The sequence below is a fragment of the Eptatretus burgeri genome, chromosome 1 (assembly GCF_056783735.1).
Source record: "Eptatretus burgeri isolate ZD-2024b chromosome 1, Ebu_testis_v1, whole genome shotgun sequence".
Taxonomy (NCBI): Eukaryota; Metazoa; Chordata; class Myxini; order Myxiniformes; family Myxinidae; genus Eptatretus; species Eptatretus burgeri.
The window spans coordinates 21,101,459-21,124,043 of NC_140961.1; the positions used below are offsets into that span (position 1 = coordinate 21,101,459).

A 22,585-nucleotide genomic window follows, 5' to 3' on the forward strand; every position below is an offset into this window, starting at 1 on the left:
GAAGGTGTGGGAAGGAGTAGTGGAAGCTCGGTTGAGAGGAGAGGTGACGATCTCTGAGCAGCAATATGAGTTTATGCCAGGAAAGAGCACCACTGATGCGATGTTTGCTTTGAGAATGTTGATGGAGAAGTATAGGGAAGGCCAGAAGGTGTTACATTGTGTGTTTGTGTATTTAGAGAAAGCTTATGATAGGGTGCCAAGAGAGGAGTTGTGGCATTGTATGAGGAAGTCGGGAGTGGTGGAGAAGTATGTGAGGATCGTGCAGGATATGTATGAGGACAGTGTGACAGCGGTGAGGTGTGCGGTCGGAATGACGGACCGGTTTAAGGTTAAAGTGGGATTGCACCAAGGATCGACTCTGAGTCCTTTCCTGTTTGCAATGGTGATGGACAGGTTGACAGACGAGATCAGACTGGAGTCTCCATGGACTATGATGTTTGCGGATGACATCATGATCTGTAGGGAGAGTAGGGAGCAGGCTGAGGCGCCTCGAGAGGTGGAGGTACGCACTGGAGAGAAGGGGAATGATAGTCAGTCGGAGTAAGACGGAGTACATGTGCGTAAATGAGAGGGAGGGTGGTGGTATGGTGTGGTTGCAAGGCGTTGAGGTGGGGAAGGTGGATGGGTTCAAATACTTGGGATCAACTGTCCAAAGTAACGGAGAGTGTGGTAGAGTTGCAGGAGTGATTTGTGACAGAAGGGTAGCTGCAAGAGTGAAGGGGAAAGTATACAAGACGGTAGTGAGACCAACTATGTTGTATGGTTTGGAGGCGGTGGCACTAACAAAAAGACAGGAAGCGGAGCTGGAGGTGGCAGAGTTAAAGATGCTGCGATTTTCGTTGGGAGTGACGAGGATGGATAGGATAAGAAATGAGTATATTGGAGGGACAGCGCAGGTAGGACGGTTTGGAGACAAAGTGAGAGAGGCGAGATTGAGATGGTTTGGAGATGTGCACAGGAGGGAAGCGGAGTATATCGGGAGAAGGATGTTGAAGATGGAGCCGCCAGGCAGGAGGAGAAGAGGAAGGCCAAAGAAGAGGTTCATGGATACGGTGAGGGCGGACATGCGGGTGGTTGGAGTGTCAATGGAAGATGTGGAGGATAGAGCGAAATGGAGACGGTTGATCCGCTGTGGCGACCCCTAACTGGAGCGAGCCGAAAGAAGAAGAAGAAGAAGAAGAAGAAGAAGAAGAAGAAGAAGATTGCCCATACTTGTACATGAATGATTTAAATCCCTTCAGCGGTTCTCAAGTATCTCATGTTTACCTGACATGACCTCTGACCTCTTAATGCCGAAATCTAATGAGTTCATCTTTGCATCATAATATATATTTATACCAAGTTTGGTTAAAATCCCATCAATAGTTCACAAGTTAGCGGGTAACAATTTTGACCTCTGGCCATTGACCTCTTGACCCCATAATCAAATCAGTTTATCATTAAATCATAATACACACTTGTACCAAGTTTGACTTGCATCCCTTCAGCCGTTCTTAAGTTATCACTGAAACAAAATCCTATCACGGACGCACCGTTGTTAACCAAGTGCTCAATCCAGTGTTATAGATTAAAGTAATATGATGTTGATGGAGCAAAGGCTTGATGCATCCACTTTCCACCATTACTCCAGGGTCCTCTGTCTGGCCATCCCCCAGGCAGATGCCTGGCCCATCCCCATCTCCTTGAGAGGCTGATCAACCTGCAGCAACCACGAGGAACATGGTCGGCCCACGGGCCTCCTCCACTCACGAGACTCTGTCGCTGAGAGAATCTGGTAAAGGGGCTGTCACACCTTGACGTTTTAGCCAGCGTATGGCAAGGTATCAAAATGTATGCAAAACGCTGGCGTACGCTGAACAATTGATGTTTTTTCCCCAGTTTTGGACGTATTCATAACGAGTTGGACGTATGCATAACGTATTAGTAACGTACACAGAACGTTTCAATCACATATCGATAACTTATACCAACGAATGCTGAGAGTGTTGTCGGCGTTCACAACCTATGCCCAACGATAGTCTAACTTATGCATAGGCGCGGCAGCGTATCGCCGACGATCACGTGGCATAGGCTATAAATAGGCTGCGGCTCGACGATTCAAATCATAACCGCACTCGACATCGAAGTGTGAAGCCACTGTCACACCTTGACGTTTTAGCCAGCGTATGCTGATGTATGAAAAAATTGCCGAACCAAGCTGGCAGACGTCGAATACATTATGGATAAGTTTTGTATACGTTAAGAGCATGCTGGCATACGTCGTAGTACGCTGAGTACGTCAACAAATTTTCAGCATGTTGAAAATTTCTCGACGTACGACACACGTTCCGCATACGCTGGCATAAGTTGGAGGCACGCAACGCGATCGTTGACACACGTCGACATAAGTTACTTGTACGTTACTCATAAGTCGAAAAACGTCGAGGTAATGGTTAGCGTCAGTGTTCCAGACTCCCTGTTTTATTATCTTGCCAAAACAAAGGTTTTGCAAGATATGTTAGTCAGCTTGTATGTTTTTTTTGTTTGTTTGTTTGTTTGTCTGTAATCACGTATAAATCACTCTGCAGAGTACAGTTATCATTGGAAATTTTTGTAACTTCGCATATCAGAGGCCTATAGAGGTCCCTTTCAGCGCATAAAATTTTGAAGGTCAAGGTCACTTTGTCGCAAATCAGGGGAGTCGACGAAACCCTTATTTTTTGAGTAATTTTGATCGGATCGTCTTCAAACTTCATGGGAATATAGTTCATGGTCTGGCGCTCAGCTGATTAATTTTTGGTGGCGATTGGCCTTGGCCATCATGGTTAGCGCCTCAGGTCAAACATATTTGACCCCAAGGTCAAATTTTCAAGTTTTAGGAACCATATCGTGTAGTACCTCAAATTGAACACCTCGATGAGTGCTTTCTAGATATGTCAAGCTTGAGACATTATGACGTCATTTGGTGACGTTATGAGGCAAAAGCATATTTTTCATGGTTACTCTGTAGAACGATTCTCATCGGAATCTCTCGTAGGCAGATATTCCTCAAGGAGTTGCTCCTGGTGGATAACAGCTCTGTTCACCTCAGTGTGACCTTAAAGAAGTCACACGTGGTCACCTTTTGGCAAGATACGGGTCACCCTGCGGGTGACATTGGTTTGTTTTTTCTTTGGTATGACTGTGATGTTGACACTTCGATTTCTAGTGCGGTTACAATTTAAATCATTGAGCGGAAGCCTATTAATTATATTATAACCGCACTAGAAATCGAAGTGTCAACATCACCATCATATCAAAGAAAAAAACAAACAAAAAAAAAAACCCAGGGAGTCTGGAACACTGACGCTAACGATTACCTTGACGTGTTTCGACTTATGAGTAACTTACAAGCAACGTGTGTCAACGATCGCGTAATGTGCCTACAACACGTTACTCATAGGTTAGAAATAAGTTTTGGGTACGGTAAACATTAACTCGTCATGTTTCGACTTATGAGTAACTTACAAGTAACGTGTGTCAACGATCGCATAACGTGCCTACAACACGTGACTCAGAGGTTATAAATAAGTTTTGGGTACGGTAAACATTACCTCGACGTGTTTCGACTTATGAGTAACTTACAAGTAACGTGTGTCGACGTGTGTCAACGATCGCATAACGTGCCTACAACTTATGGCCAGCGTTATGCGGAACGTGCGAGTCATACGCTGGCATACGTCAAAACATTTCAAGCATGGAAAATTTGTCTAACAGCTCGGCGTACTACGACGTACGCCAGCGTGCTCTTAATGTATACAAAGTTACCCATAACGTATTCGACGTGTGCCAGCGTTTTAGCCAAATTTTTCATACGTCAGGCATACGCTGGCTAAATCGTCAAGGTGTGACAGGGCCTTAAGCAGGATCAGCATCAGTTAAACGAGCCACGAGTCCACACAGCCGCAGCTGACGCTCACGGACTATACAGCTAACAAATCTCATTTGAGTCTTTCTCAGCAACTGCTCGTTGGACACAAAGTCCGACCAGCAATAGCCAAGAATTCTCCGAAGAGACCTGGTACCAAAGGAATTAAGTCTCCATCTCAGATCCCTGGTCAGAGTCCAAGTCTCAAATCCATACAGCAAGACTGGAAGCACCAAGGATCTGAAGGCTCGGACTTTTGACGTCCTGTACAGGTACCGGCAGCACCACACTCCATGATGCAGTGAATCCATGACTCCCCAGGCCCGATCCAGACATCTGTTGACCTCTGGCTCACAGCGAGCAGAGACATGAATATCACTGCCAATGTAAGTGAATCTCTCCGTGACCTCAACATCCTCGCCACAAACAGGTACAGACAGGATAGCAGCATCCAAGATATCACTGAAAGCCTGGATCTTAGTTCTGACCCAGGAAACTCGTAATCCCAATGGCTCCGACTCCTCATTGAGCACCTCGAAGACCCCCAAAAGGATATCCAGAGTCTCCACAAAGATGACTGCATCATCTGCGAAATAAAGTTAGAGTTCTTGACATTCAAAAACGATGCACCGCAGCTTGATCTCTCTGATATCCTCCCCAGAATCCAGTCCATACAAGTGCTGAAAAGTGGGCGGGCCAGTGCACACCCCTGACAAACTCCAGTAACAACTGGAAATACGACTGAGATGGTATCACCACATCTCACAGCACTCTCAGTACCAGAGTATAGTTCAGATATCAGATCGATCAGTTTTGGTGGCACCCCACGAAGACCAAGAATCCTCCGGAGGGCATCCCGATTCACCGAATCGAATGGTTTGCAGAGATCAACATAAGCTGCAAGCAGTCCCTGGCGACAATCTCGTCTGTGTTCGGTGAGGACCCCAAAATTAAGGATACAGTCAATCGTTGACCTCTTTGGTGTAAAGCCTGACTACTCTGGATGTTGGTGTTCAAGTAGCGTCGCCCCTCGGTAGTTGTTGCAGTCCTGGCGATCACCCTTCCCTTTCCAGAGAGGGACAACAAGGTCCCTTTTCCATTCAGTTGGGATGATGTCTGTGTTCCAAGCAGAGCACAGAACTGCAGGAAATGACACGAGTGCAGCATTTCCACCAGCATGGAGAAGGGAAGCCACAGATCCCAGCTTTACTCCATTTCAACCGGTTCACCGCAGCCTGTGTTTCCACAAATGAAGGTGGACCACAGTTGATTGGATGGTCAGCAATCGGGACTGTGACACCTCTGACATCGAATTCGACAGCTGGTGGATCAGCCTGGAACAGCTGCTCAAAGTAACCGGCCCAGCGGGCCTTTACTTCGGACTCCTCTGTCAAGAGCCCACCTCCCTCTGCTCTAACTGCAGTACATCGAGGGATGGGCTTGGAGGAACGCAATGCGTGAATTCTCCTGTAAGCAGGACGAGAATCACTTGACCACAGGTGATGCTCTACCCCCTCACAGATTCCTCATACATCGGCCTCCTTGTCCACCCTTAGTGCACATACAGTTTTACGCCTCAGCTCCCTGAACAGCTCAGCTCTGCCATTCAGCCTGGCCTTGCGTTTCTGCTCAATGGTATCTAGTGTCCCTTGAGAGACAAAATGCTTCTTCACCCCACAGTGAGTTCCAAGACATCTTCTGGCAACATCAAGGACGGTGGTCTTGAAGGCACTCCACAACTCTTCAGGATCCCCTAAAGCACCCAGTTCCCCCTAAGCTCCACTCAGCCTGTTCGCAAACTTCACAGCTACCCTCTCATCCTTGAGCTTGCCAACATCCAGCCTAGGCTGGGATGGTGCCATTCTCCTGGACCGAAGCTGCAACTTCAGAGTTGCTACAACAAGCATCTGGTCATTATTGAGGAACTGAGCACTCCGGTAGACCCTGTAGTTCTGGATCATCCTCCAGCGACCATTAACGAGCACTTGGTCAATCTCCTTTGCCACACTGCTAGCGTTGGAATACCAAGTCCAGCGATGAGCCTATGGTGGCTGAAACCATGAACCAGCCACCCTGTCCATGACTTCTTGCAAAGTCAAGGAACTTAGTGCTATTCTAGTTCACAGTTCTAGACCCATGGGGACCAACACATGTCTCATAACCATCCTTATCAGTTCCAGTCGATGCATTGAAATCCCCCAAGACTAGAAGAGTATCTCGCCTGGGGAACTGATTAACTACAGACTCGAGTGTGGCATAGAATGCATCCTTCACAGTGAGATCACTCACCTCAGTCGGAGCATATGCAGAGACCAGGGAAATGACACCCAAGAGGTGACGAATGCTCAGTCTCAGAAAACGCTCGACCGGTGTTACCTCAATTACCATTGGAGTCAGCTTATTGGACACAGCTACAGCAACTTCTTGGGCATGCTAACCATCAGAGCGACCTGACCAATAGTAGGTGTAACCGCCTGCCATGATCTCGCTGAAATCTGGTCTCCGAACCTCAGGGAGTGCGGCAATTCCGATGTCCAAACGCTTGAGCTCAGATGATAAGACAGGTGATCATCCTCTCTTCGGGATAGGACGTTCCAGGCACCCAACAAAGGGACCGCCTCAGGTTAACCCAAGGAGACCGCCGTCTGGTGGACGACACGTCAGCACCACCCTGACACACACTACCGCAATCTGACATGGGAAGGTTACCCCGTGGTTTCCCTCCTATCATCAAAGATTAGGGTCCCGAAGGCTTTGCCCCAATCCCGTCATCTGGTGAGCTGCCCTGCAAAGGGCAGCTGCACAGGAGGTACTCCCACGGAGTGGGTTTTCAGATTTAGTTATGCTTTTAGAATGTTTTGCGGAATGAAGTGTTTTACAGTGGCTGGAGTGAAAAATCCTCCTTAGTACAGATTTACATGGTACCTGTAGCAAGTCACAGATCTCATTTGACCTGTCCTGACATTCTCAGTGCATTGATAAAATCTGTGGCTTTTCCAGATACATGCACACATCCCACCAGACAGGGCAATGCTGGTCTCCCCGCTTGCAGCGTAGATGACGGGTCACATGGGCAGAGCATGAATATGCATGAAGCAAAATATTGTTACGGATCTAGAAACCATACGCATTCAACATACAGGTCCCAAAAGTCAGTTATGTCGTTAAGTATGTGTGTAGTCAGATCCCCTTCCTTTGTCTAGTGGGAGAATCAAAGGTGTGTGTTGCGATGTTTTTTTAGTTAGGTTAAATAAATCTTGAACATCCAACAACCAACCACGGTACCTTCCAGCGCTTGCAACCCTCGCCTCCCTGACCACAACATACGGGGAAAAAACGTCCAGTCCACCGTTCCTTGCCGCTTCCACAAACGTTGTAACTCTTTCACGACGACTTTTTTGCAACGTTGATACTGTTACTCGTCAAGTATGAACCCGCATGGAAGAGTGGCTGGGGTTTTCCGGCAGGGGCCGAGGCCCCGCCCCGGAAGGGTGGGCCGTAGGACCCTGTCCAATCAAAGGCAGACAGCGAGGTGTGTTTCACCAAGGGCCCCTCCCCATTGAAGGAGGTCGATAAATCCCTGAGCACTCTCTGAGAGCGGAGTTTGGTGGGTTTTTGCTGTCACGAAAGGGTTTTTGCTGTTACGAAGGTTGTTCGGAGGTTTTCGACGGGGTTGTTGTTGAGCGTGCAGTTCTTTTGAAGCGGAGGGTTGAGCAGAAGGTCGTGAAGGTGGCGAACGTGTCTCTGCTGGCTCTCTACAGGAAAGGAAAGAGCGACCCTGACCCCCTCCATGGACCCTGCTATTCACCACCCGAGCTCCGCCACAAACCACGAGTCCCACACGTGCAACTAGGGACCAAACCAACGACCTTTGTCAGGTGCCGCATCACGGAGCACTCCCTTCCTCTGACGGTCAGGTACCCAGCTGGACTCTGGCCCCCAGCTCGCCTCTCTCCTCGGCTGCGAGGGTCCAATAAAGAACTCTGGCTTTGTTTTAATTTGTGCGTGTCTGCGTGTGGGCCTGTCTTTTAAGTAGAACTGAATAAGTGTTTTTGGATCATTGTAAATATTCCTTGCTTGCATATTCACGTTAAGTCTTGCTTTGTGTCTTCATTTACTGTAAATAAATCATCACAGAAATGTTCCCAGTTCGTTTCTGTCCCTTCTTGTATTGGTCCAGCATGGTTGGGATCTGAGTTTAGGCGGGGTTTTATCCCCGGTAATCGGACAATTGTAGCCGGGACGTCCTGGGCAGGCCCGCTCGACTGCATCCGAGCCGGAAAGATGGATGGCAGAGTGGTAGTCGGTCGGTGTAATTTTACCGCTGCCGGTAGAGTGAATCTGGTTCGGCCAGGCGTTCCGAGGACGTGGATCCCCGGTAGCCGAGACCGCGTGGTTACTTAGGTACATTGGGTCTAGACCAGCGTTTCTCAACCGGGGGCCCGTGGCCCCCCAAGTGGGCCATCGGCCTTCGACCGGGAGGCCATGAGTGGACGCCGAAAACTGTGATTCAGAATGCAGAAGCTTGTAATGTACAATTAAGGTGACGAGTCTCCAGTCATAGTGTCAAAGTAAAAAGGGTAGATGAGTTTAACCACAATTTTAAAAGAGAAGGTGGAGCCAACAAAGCAATCATAGTAAACCAATGTTTACAAAAACGTTAGAATTTTGTTTTTTCCAATTTTTTTCTCAGATGTCGAAGGTTCGAAAATGGAATGACAGCTATGTCAAGTTTGGATTCACGAATGTCAGTCGAGATGGAGGGGACTGCGCGCAATGTCTGCACTTCTCAGTCGTGATGCCAAATGCGTCTCTACGTCCTTCCAAACTTTCAAACCATCGCGACAAGATGCATCCCGGAAGGAAGGAAGATAATATCGACGCCCTGTCTGTGAAACGATCACGATATGACCGTGAAGCGACACTTCCCAAATTTGGATTCCGGCCAGAAGAAAAACCTGCTCTTCAATCCAGCGACGAAGTGGCATACCGAATTGTGAAGTGCAAGAAGCCGCACACTATTGCTGAGGACCTTATCAAGCCAGGTACAGAGAAAATGGTGGAATTGATGATCGGACCAGAGGCGAAAAAGAAGATCCAGCAAGTTTCGCTCTCTAATGACATGATCCGACGATGGATTGACAACATGGCTGCTGATGTGTGACGTCAAGTTTGCTCCGAAATCAAACAAAGCACGCTCCAGGCTTGCCTTCAATAGACGAGTCTACCGACACCGCCCTGGAGATCCAGTTGATCGCCTTCGCTTGCTACGAGAGAAAGGGAAAGATGAAGGATGAGTTCTTGTTCTGCAATACCCTACCAACCACAATGACAGCGGCAGATATCAAAGCTATTGTGGACTCTTTTTTTTTTTGAAGCTAATGGACTCGGTTGGCAGAATTTCAAGCACATTTGTACTGATGGTGCCCCAGCGATGGTCGGCGTCAGAGGAGGGTTCGTCACGCTTGTGAAGAACGAATGGCCCCATGTGACGTCCTCCCAATGTTCGCTACACCAATACGCTCTTGTGTCAAAGACTTTTCCGCCTCGTTTGCTGGAAGTCATGGACGTCGCGGTCAAAGTGATCAACTTCATTCGTGCGAAGGCAAAAAGTCATCGGCTCTTCCAACTCCTGGCCAACGAAATGGGAGCGGAACATGTTGGACTTCTGTTCCACACCAAAGTCCGTTGGCTATCCGTTGGAAATGCCTCTCTCGGCTGTATGAACTCCGGGTTGAGGTGGAAATCTTCCTGCGAGACAACGAAAACCTCCATGTCCACTTCGACAATGAGAGAGTTCGTCATGATGCTCGCCTACCTGGCCAACTCAAGGAAATGAACCAGTCCTTGCAAGGCCGTGATGTGACAGTCAGTGACGTTCAAGACAAGCTCGCCGGACTGTCTGCTAGAATGGGAGTCTGGCAGGCACGAATCAAGGCCGGGTCCACTGCCTCGTTTCCTTTCTTGGACGAGCACCTGCAGATGCAGAGGATTGAGCTTCCCGTCGGCATCAAAGATTGCATCACTAGACATCTCGACAATCTCTCCGCTGAGTTCAAATCGTATTTCGACGATGCACCGTTGGATGTTCCATGGCACAAAGACCCGTTTAACGCCAAAATTAAAACTACTGAAGACGAAGCAGAGAAGCTGGAAGAGTTGAAGGTTTCAAAAGCAATGAAGCTGGTCTTCAGTCACAAAGAAGACCACTCCACCTTCTGGTTGTCTGTTCAGGATGCGTATCCACTACTCAGCAAGAAGGCATCCGTAATGCTCATTCAATTCGCCACAACATATCTTTGGGAATCTGGATTTTCTGACCTTGCGACCATTAAAACGAAGTCCAGAAACCGTCTTGACGTTGGGAATGATATTCGCCTTGCTGTGTTCAAGACGGAGCCGGACATAAGAGGCCTCGTCAGACAAGCCCAACAGCAAGTGTCTCATTGATTGTATTGCTTAGAAAAATGTTTACTTTGATTTATCTTAAGACTGAGTAAATAAATTTCATAAAACGAAATCTGCATCTTTTATTGAAGGGCAGGGGACCACGAATGTTAAGCGACTCGGTAGGGGGGGCCATGGGCCATCAAAGGTTGAGAAACACTGGTCTAGACAAAATAACCCTACGCCACGCGGTCGAGATATTGGCGTTCCACGGTAGGTTAAATGACCCGCCGGCTCGCGGAGTTATCCGAGCGACAGCCTACAATTCCGGGAAGTCTGGTGGAGACGACGTAGCTTTCCCCACCTAGTGGTCGTTCTCGCCACCGACCCCTGGCCCGCAACAATATGAACACGCATGAATTTGTTGCGGCCCAGAGACCAATTTGACTGGTCATCCAACACAGCATAAATTTCCAGAAAGTTTTCAGGGTTACCAGTGATGAATACTTTCACAAGACAGATTTTGGAACAAGACCTTTCTCTGGATCCACTGTTACCAAAAATTTCCATGCACCTGTTAATCACTGATGGTCGCTCCTCACCAAGTATTTAAAGCCCATCCGACACTCTCAGAGTTCGAAGAGTCCTTGATAAATTGTCTCTGTGCTGGTTTGTCGAGGGTAGCACAAATGGCATCATGAAGTGCTGAGAAATGACGGGTGCTGTCGCACTGAGAATAGCATAATTTTACTCAAAACTCCTTGGCTGAATAATTAGTTGACAGAGCACATCTCATTCATATATTCCATTGGTTAAGAAGGATGAGTTTGGATTGCAATGTTTTTGCTTTGAATGTTCTGCAATGTACAAGAGGATGCTTGGTCCTGTGATTAGGGCAGAATTGTTGTGCATCTTCCATTCGATGAGTATTCTCATTTTCAGAAGGCGATGCGACTGCTGTGGTCTGTTGCTCGACAATCTGTGGCAGCAATTCATCTGTGACCTCGGTCTTGCTTACTGACCTTTGGACGAATATCACTTGTGAATACAGACATTCTGTTCTTTGTCGTGAGTGGCACTTTCACCTAAGTGGCTGAATAATGCGATTCGTCATCATATCCTGAAAAAAATCATCAGACTGAGGTCATTTTTAAATTTAAAACTGTCTGGAGCATTTTAAAAATGCTCCAGACAGTTTAACCAATACTTGCACAGGTTAAAATACGCCAAGTGTATCGGTAAAAACCATGCCTTTTCCAGATACATGCATACGCCCCGCCAGACAGTGCAACACCACTCTCCTCAAGCTTTGAGCGGAGATGACGTGACACAGGCAAAGCATAAATATTCATGCGGCAAAACATGAATATGCATTGAGGCAAGACTTGTATTGGGCGGAACATGAATATACTGTTGCGGGCCGGGGGTCGGGTGAGAAGACCACGACGGGGGGGGAAGCTATCTCAGCTCCCACCAGACTCCCCGGAATTTTAGGCAGTCGCACACTGATAATTCCGTGACGCGGCGGGTCGCTTAACCGACCATAGACACCAATAACTCAACCACGTTACTTAGGGTCCTCAGTCTAGTTAATGCGGTTTCCTAAAAATAACCACGTCATTTAATTACAGGGGAACACGCCCTCGTATGCCTTGTCCGAAACAGACCACTCTACCGGATCGGATGCAGCCGAGCGACACTGCCAAGGACGTACCGGCTAAAAGGAACGGATCGGTGGGAATAAAGTCCCGGCTAATCTAGGATTCGGACCATGCTGGTTCAATGGAAGAAAAGGCAGAAACGAGCAGGGAACAATCCTAATAATTATTTATTTACAATGGGGCGAGGAAAAGTATGTGGTATAATCAATATTTATTGGGACGTGCAAGCAGAGATAGGGAAGAAGCGTGTTGTTCGGCAATAACAAGCAACTTATGAAAGAGGACACAGAGCAGACCTAACCCGAAAATAATAATAACAATCTTCTGCAGGCTTACTTACATAGACAGGTGCCAGGACACACAGACACAGAAAACCTGATGAAGGGGAATTGAAACAAGACAGGAGAGGAGTTGAGGCTACGGTCTCTCGGTACTTTGGTATAATTGATACGTGGTACCCAAATACGCCACCAATACGTTTGGAGGGAATGCTCCATGGCACGGTACCCCCCCCCCCCCCGACAGCTGGCCCGTCGTCTACTGCTTCGGGCAGCTCGCGTCAAGACCGTGGGCATCAAGGAGGGGTTTGAGTTGGGAGAGTGGAGTCCAGAGCGAGTGTACGGAGTGGTGTGTGGGACCAGGTGGGTCTGTGGAGTCAGCGTCGTGTGGGCGGAGGAGAGGAGGAGGAGGAGTCCAGCGATGATGACAGAAGGCTGAGTCGAGGTGATGACGACAGGAGGCGGAGTCGAAGACCAGCTTGAACAAGAGGCGAGACAGGGCAGAGCGAGAGAGAGAGAATGCTCCGCTCGGACCTTTATAGGCCCTGTGGGGCGGGGGGCCACCCCGAAACGCGGTGTCGTCACCCGAATCGAGCGCTCTGATTGGGCCTGCCCCCCCCCGCGCGGCCCGGCCTTTATAGCCGGAAGCAGCAACATTCTACTTCCGGCAAGGTGCCCCATGCCGCAAAAATGTCTTGCTCCGACCTCACGACATGATACGAATCGCCCACTCTGAACGCCGCACCATGAATCGCCCTGCAAAACCCCCAGCCCATGCCCTGACGATGGGCCTAGGGCAGCGTCGGTCCCGCACGCCCGCTCGGGTGCCCCGACCAGCGCTGGTCAATGTGCCTGCTCTGTGTGTGCCAACGTAGCCCGAGCTGTACAACATGCCTCCGCCCAAAAGCAGCTTCGCTGGCCATAGAGGCGAGAAGGTAAGATGTTATGGCAAACCCATGCACAGACAGTAAGATGCGCCCATCCGTGCCCGGCTCTGTAGAATAACAAAGTGTCGCGAGCGGCGCACGGGTCTGCCTTTGAGAGCACGTTCCGTACAACATCTTCCATTCCGATCCGCCATTACACACGTGGCCAGCGCTCACCCGATTCTGCTATCGTGTGTGCGGGGAGAAACCCGATCGATATAATTTGTCCAGAAATGTGTTGAAAGGAAAGCACCACTTGCGCCTTGCACACTCGCATCTTGCCCAACGTGGTGTGGTTGCCGTTTTACTATTACCGGCCTCGATGGAGGGATCGCTTGAGGACGGGAGCTCTGTGCCGTCGATGCTCATGTCGTGTTCGAGCGCCCCTAAGGTGCTGTTTCTTCCGTCGCCTCGGTACGTGTTTCGTGCAGCGTGGGCGTCGTGTTGAGTGTGCTTTCTACAGAGGGGTGTCCAGTGTAATGCCTGCTTGGCCTTCGCTGAGGGCCCATCTCACAGCGAAGGGCGCATGTGGCTCAGATTTACCTCAGGAATAATCAGAAAAGAAGAGTAGGAATTAAGTAACAAATGAAATGAAGAAGGAATGATGAAAGCAAACCTAGCTTTGAGATCCTCGCAAAGAACGCCCCTGTTGTCCCGCTAGACAAAAGGGAAGCATCTATCTACATGTATATTAATGGAATAACTGTCTTGGGACCACTATGTGTTGGATGCATGCGGTTCCGAGAACCGCAACAATACGTTTTGCATTCAAACTTGGTGACATCACACAAAGTACTGATGCACAATTACATGCTCTTTTCACAAAGCACCATGGGATTTTTCATATCCACAAGCAAATGCTAATGGATGGAAAATTCAGGTCCTTGTCCCTGCTCCTGAAGAACGAACATACATGGTACTCCATGATGTGACGTTCTGCCAGTGGAGAACCAAGATGAAAGATTTAAGAGTAATCACGTACTACCGAACTGGGTTCAACCCAAATGGCTCCAAATGAACATTTGAAATTCAAATTCCACTTCAAGGCAGGCACAGATCCATCAACTGAAAAGTGGGAAGGGGGAGGGGAGGGGTGGTTGGACAGCTTGAAAACAAAAACTGTGGGGGAGGGGGAGAGGGGCTAATGGGGGTGGTTAGTGCATTCTTAGACGAAACACCAATTTTCAGAAGATTGCATCCAGAATCCCATATCATGTACACTCAGAGTAAATGAGAACGGACGGCATTCTTCGATGTCATGACATCAACCAATATGCCTCTGCTCACATGATGACATCATGATAATACTTGTACCAAGTTCGATTTAAATCCCTTCAGCTGTTCTCAAGTATCACATATTTACCTGACATGACTTCTGACATCTTGATCCTGAAATCGAATCAGTTCATCTTTATATCATAACACATACATTACCTGCTCCTCTGCTTTACATCATGACCTGCTCTTGCTCACCCTCTCTCTGTTCTATTCACCCTCTCATTTGCTCAAGGTCATCTGCCATCTGCTTAGAAATCAGCAAACATTACTGCCCTGCATAAAAAGGTGCAAAAATAGATCCCTGCAACTACAGAGCAATCAGCCTTCTCCCAATCATCAGCAAGGTTATGGAATCCATCATCGCTTCAGACATTAAATCCTTCCTCTTCTCCAATAGCCTGATTTCCGATCATCAATTTGGTTTCAGACCAGGTCACTCTACCCTGGATATGCTGCTTCTGCTCTCCCAACAATGGATGGAGGTCCTCAATGCCGGACATGAAATCAGAGCCATATCCCAAGACATATCGCGTGCTTTTGACACGGTCTGGCACCCTGCCCTGCTCACCAAACTCTTCCTATGGTATCCAAGGCCATCTCCACTCATGGCTCGCAGACTTCCTCTCCTGTCGCAGTCAACGTGTGACCCTAAATGAAGTTCTTTCATCCCCTCTACCTGTCCAGACTGGAGTTCCTCAAGGCAGCATTCTGCGCCCCAATCTTTTTCTGGTTTTCATCAATGACCTCTCCGACTCTCTTGAAAATCCTCTTTATCTCTTTGCTGATGACTCCACCCTCTGTCGTATCATGTTATCCTTCAGATCGGCAAGCAGCAGCTTCTTCGCTCACTGCAGATCTGGATAAAATCACAAACTGGTCCAACACGTGGAACATGTCTTTCAATCCAGACAAATCTCACACTCTCACTCTGTATCTCCGAAAGGACCGTTTAGAAACCACCCCATCCACTTTCTCAACAATCCTCTGGAAGAAGTCTTTTCTTTCAAGCTTCTGGGTCTCACGATCTGCCATGATCTTTCCTAGGAAAGCCACATTTCCAACCTGGCCTCCAAAGCCAGTCGCCGACTGGGAATCCTCCATCGTGCAAAGCCCTTCCTCGGCCCACCTGAGCTCCTGACCACTTACAAAGCTTTCGTCTGCAGCCTGATGGAGTAATGCTCTCCCCTCTGGGCTGTTGCTCCTGCCTCCCACCTTTCTCGGCTTCACGCTGTGGAAACCAAGGCATTTCGGATCATTTGCATCTTCAGTGATGAGGCTGAGTCTTTGGGCCTCTCACTCTCTCACCGCAGGCAGGTCGGTGGTCTTTCTGTCTTCTACCGTCTCCTCTGCTCTCCAGTCTCGCTCCCCCCCCCCACCCCTGCTCTGTCTCATTTGTCCCCACCATATTTCCGCAGGGCGCTCAAAGTCCGCCAAGAACCCCCTTTTGGTAAAACTACCAAAATCACGAATCACTGCTCACCTTCACTCTTTCATTCCTCTTTTTTCCCACCTTTGGAATAAACTCCCACACTCTATTCAATCCCATTCTTCTCTCCAGGCCTTCAAAACAACTGTTCACCACCACCTTTTATCGTCCCCCATCCAAATCCTCAAACTTTTCTACCCCCGTTAATCCACCCCAAACCCACCTCCTTCAACTTCCCTGCTTTCCTTCCTGAAAGTCCCAGTAGTGTCCTTCTTGTATCCCCCATGTTCCCCACCCCAACCCTCTCCCTTTCACAGATCTCCTGATGTTTCCGTTCCCCACTGTTTTGTCCTTTCCACTCTGCCCCTCTTGTCTCATGCCCCCCTTGCTGTGCGTTGTGTGTTCGCTCTCATACGAGCCTCGACAAGGTATACAAAAAAAACTTTTATCAAGTTTGGTTAAAATCCAATCACTGGTTCACAACTTAGCAAGCAAGGTAACATAATTTTTTTTTCCGAACATGACCTGTGCTCTGACCTCTCGACTCCAAAATCTAATCAGTTCATCTATGCATTATATATATATATATATATATATATATATATATATATATATATATATATATATATATATATATATATATATATATATATATATACCAAGTGTCACTTTGATCCCTTCAGCCGTTCTTAAGTTATCGTGGTAATTAAATCCTATCACGGACGGACGGACAACCCGAAAACATAATTCCTCCAGCAACTTCGGCGGTGGAGGCATGAAAAAGGCATGCACCTTCCTGTCACCACAGACCAATTTTATAATAAAGCAATCATTTTCCCCTGAAATACAACATGAACAAAATCTTCAATTTAGACCTCCAAGCCTACATTGCTGGAAGACATTCCTTCCTGAGGTTTTCATTAACAATACGATTACTCCACCAAGTCTTTCCTCGGGGGAAACCGCGAAGCCGACAATTAAACTTCAAACTTCACTTTGTTGTGACAAGTCTCGAGATGTAGACGCCTACAAGTCAAACTTGCAGTGTATTACAAGTGAGGATTCACAAAGAGAGTCTATGTTGGCCACCTCTGCATAATTTTAGCTCTTATATGAGCCTCCACAGTGTATACAAAAAATAAAAAAATCACAAGTCACTAAGCAAACAATAAGCAATGTAAAATCGTTAAAAAATAAGTTTTAATTAAAAAATCCATGCAACGATATGAAGCAGTATACATGCATTTAAAATGAACAAGAAGAAGGGAATTGTCATGCACAAAATACTTCGAGTGGAAAGTGTGGTTACATGGTCATAAAACCTCAACCAATTGACTGTCCACGTCTTACAAGGCATTTATGTGCATGGTACGAAACTGGGAGGACGTGCATTACTGCCGTAGGAACCGTCGCTCAACACACCTTGCTTATAATGAATGGCTGTTCTCAAAGTTTAACCCACAATATCTTGAAACTGCCAAGTTTATGTGGCATAAGTGTGCTTCTTAAAAGACCCCTTTAATTCAACATGCTTGTCCTCAACACAAATAGACTCCTTGGCCCAGGAAAGTATTGAGCAAAGTTTAAATTTGCTCATTAAAAACCACTGGACGGCAGAAGAGTAGAGGAATAAAGGTGTTTTTGGCAAACTTTTAAAGATGGTTATGAACCCAAAATGTATTCTAGTTGATCGAACCTGCTTCCGAGGAATGTTGATACAACATGGAAAAGAGAAGTTGTAATAAATAAAAGAAGAAATAAACAAACAACAATAATAATAATAATAATAATAATAATAATAATAATAATAATAATAATAAAAAGAAGGACCATGTCAGAAATATTTTGGCCATGAATGCCTTGTGTTGTTTCAACATTTTCTTGTGACCACAGCCTAACTAACACTTTTGGGCTTCTTCCAATGATGCTATCTTTGCCGAATTTACTTCGGCGTCATCATCGTAGAAACGACGCACAAAGAAAGTGCTGTACGCAAGCAACTTCGAGTAAGAAACAGACACCAAGTGCCTAATGATGTCAATTTCATAAACATACCAAAGGTTATAACAGCAAAAGGAAAGGCTAAGGTAGAGAGCTTTTGCTGTACGAAAAGGCTGAGATTTTCAGATGCCAAGGATCCGAGCCAGCTCTGCCCTCATTTCCGACAAGGATGGTGAAATCATGTCCAAAAAGCATTTGCGAAAATTAGCGGTAAAATAGCGTTCCATAAACTTGCAATAACGCCATCAACAACATTATACACTTGAACCATTTTGGAGAAGCACAGTGCGAAGTGCGCCTGTGCATGATCACTGAAAGGAGGCGAATGGTTCGGAGTGTTCACCTGTGCAAGGTGTCATTTCCAAGAACTTCGGTAGTTTTACCACATTTAAAGTCTCTACTGTATTGGAGCAGAGTGATGGTGGGGAGGGTGGGAGAGAGGAAGGGTGAATGACAGACTGGGGAAGATGGGGAATGGAGACCATCAAGACCTAGGATTGGGGGGATGACAGAGACCCAGTAGATGTCCAGTAGGGAGGGACAGAGACCTGGGAAGTGGGTGGTGCAGTGGAAGTGACCTGGAAAGAGGGGTGGAGGTGTTGACTGAGAACCAGAAAGGTGGGGGTGGGGTTGGGGTAGACCCATACAGATGTGGAAGAAGATTGACCTGAAGGATGTGAATCGTGAGTAAATACGAAAGAGGATAAAGCAAGAAAAACAAAGTTAAACACAAAGATTTTGGTTATATATATATATATATATATATATATATATATATATATATATATATATATATATATATACACATACATATACATATACATATACACAGTGCCTTCAGAAAGTGTTCACATCCCTCGACGCTTGTCACGTTTTGTTGTGTCGCAGCTTGAATTTTAAATGGATAAAATTTAAATTTTTTGTCACCGATCTACACAAAATACCCGAGAATGACAAAGTGAATACAAGTTTTTAGAAAATTAAAAAAATTAAAAGCTGAAATGTCTTGCATCAATAAGTATTCAACACCTTTGCTGACATTTCAAAATGAGCTCAGGTGCATCCAATTTCCTTTGATCATCCTTGAGATGTCTCTACAACTTGATTGGAGTCCACCTGTGGCCAATTCAATTGATTGGACATGATTTTAAAATAAACACACCTTTCTATAATAAGGTCCCACAGCTGACAGTGCATGTCAGAGCAGAAACTCGAGCATGAAGTCCAATGAACTGTCCGTATAACTCCAATATAAAATTGTGAGGAGGCATAGATCTCGGGAAGGGTATAAAACAATTTCTTGAGTTAAAAGTTCCCAAGAGCACAGTGAGATCCATCATTAGGAAATGGAAAGAATATGGAACTACCCAGACTCTTCCTAGAGCTGGCCATCTGACCAGACTGAGCAACTGGGCAAGAAGGACTTTGGTCAGTGAGGTGACCTACAACCCAATGACCACTGACAGATCTACAGAGTTCCTTGGCTGAGATGGGAGAACCTGCCGGAAGGACAACAGTCTCTGCAGCACTTCACAAATCTAAGCTTTATGGGAGAGTGGCCAGACGGACACCACTCCTGAGAAAAAGGCACATGAAAACATGCCTGTCGTTTGCAAAAATGCACGTGAAAGGCTCTGAGAGCATGAGGCAAAAGAGTGTGGTTTGATGAGACGAAAATTGAACTCTTTGGTCTGAATGCAAAGCGCTACATCTGGCGGAAACCGAGCACAGCTCATCACCCATCCAACAGCATCCCTACTGTAACCCTGGTGTTGGCTTAGTGGTTAGGGTGGCTGGCTTGGGATGCTACGGTCCTAGGGTCCTGAGTTTGTGCCCCGTTGGCTGCCGATTTATCACCAGGTGGGGTTGACTCAGCCTGTCATCCCACCAAGGTTGGCGAAATGAGTACCAGTGTACAGCATCAGCGGCACAGCTGTGCTCCAAGAAATGATAGCTACCCGGCAGCCAAAGCTGCCATACGCAAGAACAGAAGATCCCTATCGTGAAGCATGGTGGTGACAGAGTCATGCTATGGGGATGCTTTTCAGTGGTAGGGGCTGGAAGACTTGTAAGGATACATGGAACAATGAATGGCGCATACAACCAAAGCACTGGAATAGCTTCAGAACAAGAACATGAAAGTACTTGAGTGGCCCAGCCAAAGCCCAGACTTGAATCCCATTGAGAATCTGTGGAAAGACCAGAAGATTGCTGTTTGCCGACACGCCTCATCCAACTTGACAGAGCTTGAGCAACTCTGCAAGGAAGAATGGGAGAAAATCCCCAAATACAGATGTGCAAAGCTGATACAGATATACACAAGAAGAGTCGAAGCTGATTTGCTGCCAAAGGCACATCTACAAAGTATTGACTTTGGGGGTTGAATATTTATTGATGCAAGACATTTCAGCTTTTAATTTTTAATGAATTTGTATTTTAAAAAAACAAAAAAACACATGTTTTCACTTTGCCATTATGGGGGATTTTCTGTAGATCAGTGACAAAAAATTTAAATTGAATCCATTTTAAATTCAGGTTATAACAACAAAATGCGACAAAAGTTGAGGGGTGTCAATAATCTCTGAAGGCACTGTAACTATTTGCACCAACTTATTGTCAGTTAAATAATGAACAAATTATCCATGACAATTATATCTTTCAAACAAACATAAAGGGTGTGGTAAATCATGAACTAGTCAGCAGGAAAAAGTGAGTGGAAATGGCCTCAGTAGTTTGGCATATTAAGAGAGGTAAATGTGCGTTACTTGGTGGAAGAATGACAAATGTGGGTTACTTGGTGAAGGTAGAGAGGTAAATGTGTGTTACTTGGTGGAAGAATGACAAACGTGGGTTACTTGGTGAAGGTAGAGAGGTAAATGTGGGTTACTTGGTGGATAAATGTCGACAAACACTGAAGGTAGAATAAACTTGGTAGCGTGGTCGCCTCCGAGCGGTCGTGTCAGATTTGTTCTTGTGTGGATTTGAATATGAATAAAGTTACCATTCTGGTGCAGTCTGCAGGAAAAGCCATGTGTCATGAACATTAAGATGCAGGACATTGTGGCCATTGTGTTCTGGTAATCTCACCAAATTCCTTAGCAGGAGACCAACTAGGATATTCACTAAACTATGGAGGGATGTGGATGGTAAAATTGGATTATATTCAGGGTAAGAATCGAGTTGGGACATACAACATAATTAAATCAACAGGGTGTCAATATGATGAAGGTATGATGGGTCAACTGGCCTACTTACCATGTGTGGATGCTCCTTGCTGAAAGAAACCAAAGGCAACTGGAGGAGCAAGGGGATTGCTGAAGCTGACATCATGAGGCCAAACAACTTTCCAAAGTGAATTGATGGGAACCTGAAAACAGTCACATGGGCAGAGATTTGTAGTCAAACCCCTAAAAAAAAAAAAAAAAAAAAAAAAAAAAAAAAAAAACTTAGGGGTGACTCATGCTGAAGGATAAAGTGCTCACAGCAAGAAACAACATGGTTGAAAACGATTTACTCTGGCGACATTCAAGTCACGAGCTCAAGGCCCAAGACGACAAAAGGTAGGTACAGTACTCAACAAAAAGAGGGTGCTAGACAGTAGTTACCCAAACAAGACTTGTGGCAGAAGCCAAGATAATGTCCTATCCAATGCTTTAGGAGGGTCAGTCTTTGCAGGAAGTAAACTCCACCCTGGAGGTGATAACTAGCGTCACCATGAAAAAGCTTCCACCATGATAATGAACAGAACTATTTCCTTTAGTGAGTGAAAACTCAAAATACTCAAAAGATTTTAACTACTTAAATTAATAATCTAAATTGTTTATTACCCTTGCCGAAGGAGAGGGTATTGCATTTGGGTCTGTCTGTCTGTCACACAATTTTTGGCCACAGTTTTCAAGTAATCATTCTCAAATATTTTTCGTGTGGAGGTGACTTGCCAAGGACAGCAATGCTTAATTTTGGTGAAGATCAGAATCTGGATCTGATAATTTTTTAAGTGATTCTTCACCATTGATGGGGCTAAACTTATATATAGCATGGTCTAAAAAAGTTGTGCATGGATTCGGATGAAACGTGGTGGACAGAATGGGTGTGTGACAAGGAAGAAGTGATTCGATTTTGGTGAAGGTCCGAATCTGGATATGATAATTATTTAATTTAAAATTTTTAAATGATTCTTCACCATTGAGAGATAGGGCCAAAAACGATATGGAGCACGATATTTACCTCTGCCACCAAAGATGAAGGGGGTGATGTTTTCACCCCTTTCTGTCTATGTGCAGGATATCTCAAAAAGTTTTGGACGCATTCAGATGAAACTTGGTGGACATGTTGGGTGTGTGACAAGAAAGAATTGATTCAATTTTGGTGACGATCCGAATCCAGAAACGGATCTGATAATTTTTTAAAGTGGTTCTCCACCATTGAGAGATAGGGCTAAACCGATATAAAGCACGATATCTCGAAAAATTGTGGACGGATTCAGACGAAACTGGGTGGACAGGTTGGGGGTGTGGAAAGGACGAATTGCTTCAATTTTGGTGAAGATCTGAATCCGGATCGGCATAGGAGAATTATTTGATTTTTGAAGTGATTCTTCACCATTGAAAGGGCCAAAAACAAAAAAAAGAATGGTATTTTAAAAATGTATTGGGCCCAATATGTTCTCGTGAATCAGGCATTGCGTGGTGGAGGTATGCACTCTACTGAGTGCCCGAGCTATGTAATGAACGAGCGTGGAT

General features: G+C 46.2%; 1 protein-coding gene across 8 annotated transcripts in view; it reads right to left on the reverse strand.

Annotated features, from left to right (window-relative positions):
* LOC147033985 (equilibrative nucleobase transporter 1-like) overlaps window positions 1-22,585 on the reverse strand; it is a 136,818-nt gene that overhangs the window by 28,087 nt on the left and 86,146 nt on the right. For 5 of the 8 annotated variants that reach the window (XM_085874390.1, XM_085874413.1, XM_085874382.1 and 2 more), the window contains one exon: window positions 21,099-21,210. In XM_085874390.1, the coding sequence (XP_085730516.1) occupies window positions 21,099-21,210 (112 nt within the window). Of the gene's footprint in view, window positions 1-20,730; window positions 20,859-21,098; window positions 21,251-22,585 lie in introns of all 8 variants that reach the window. The other 3 variants (XR_015056343.1, XR_015056340.1, XM_085874398.1) reach the window with 3 other exon arrangements.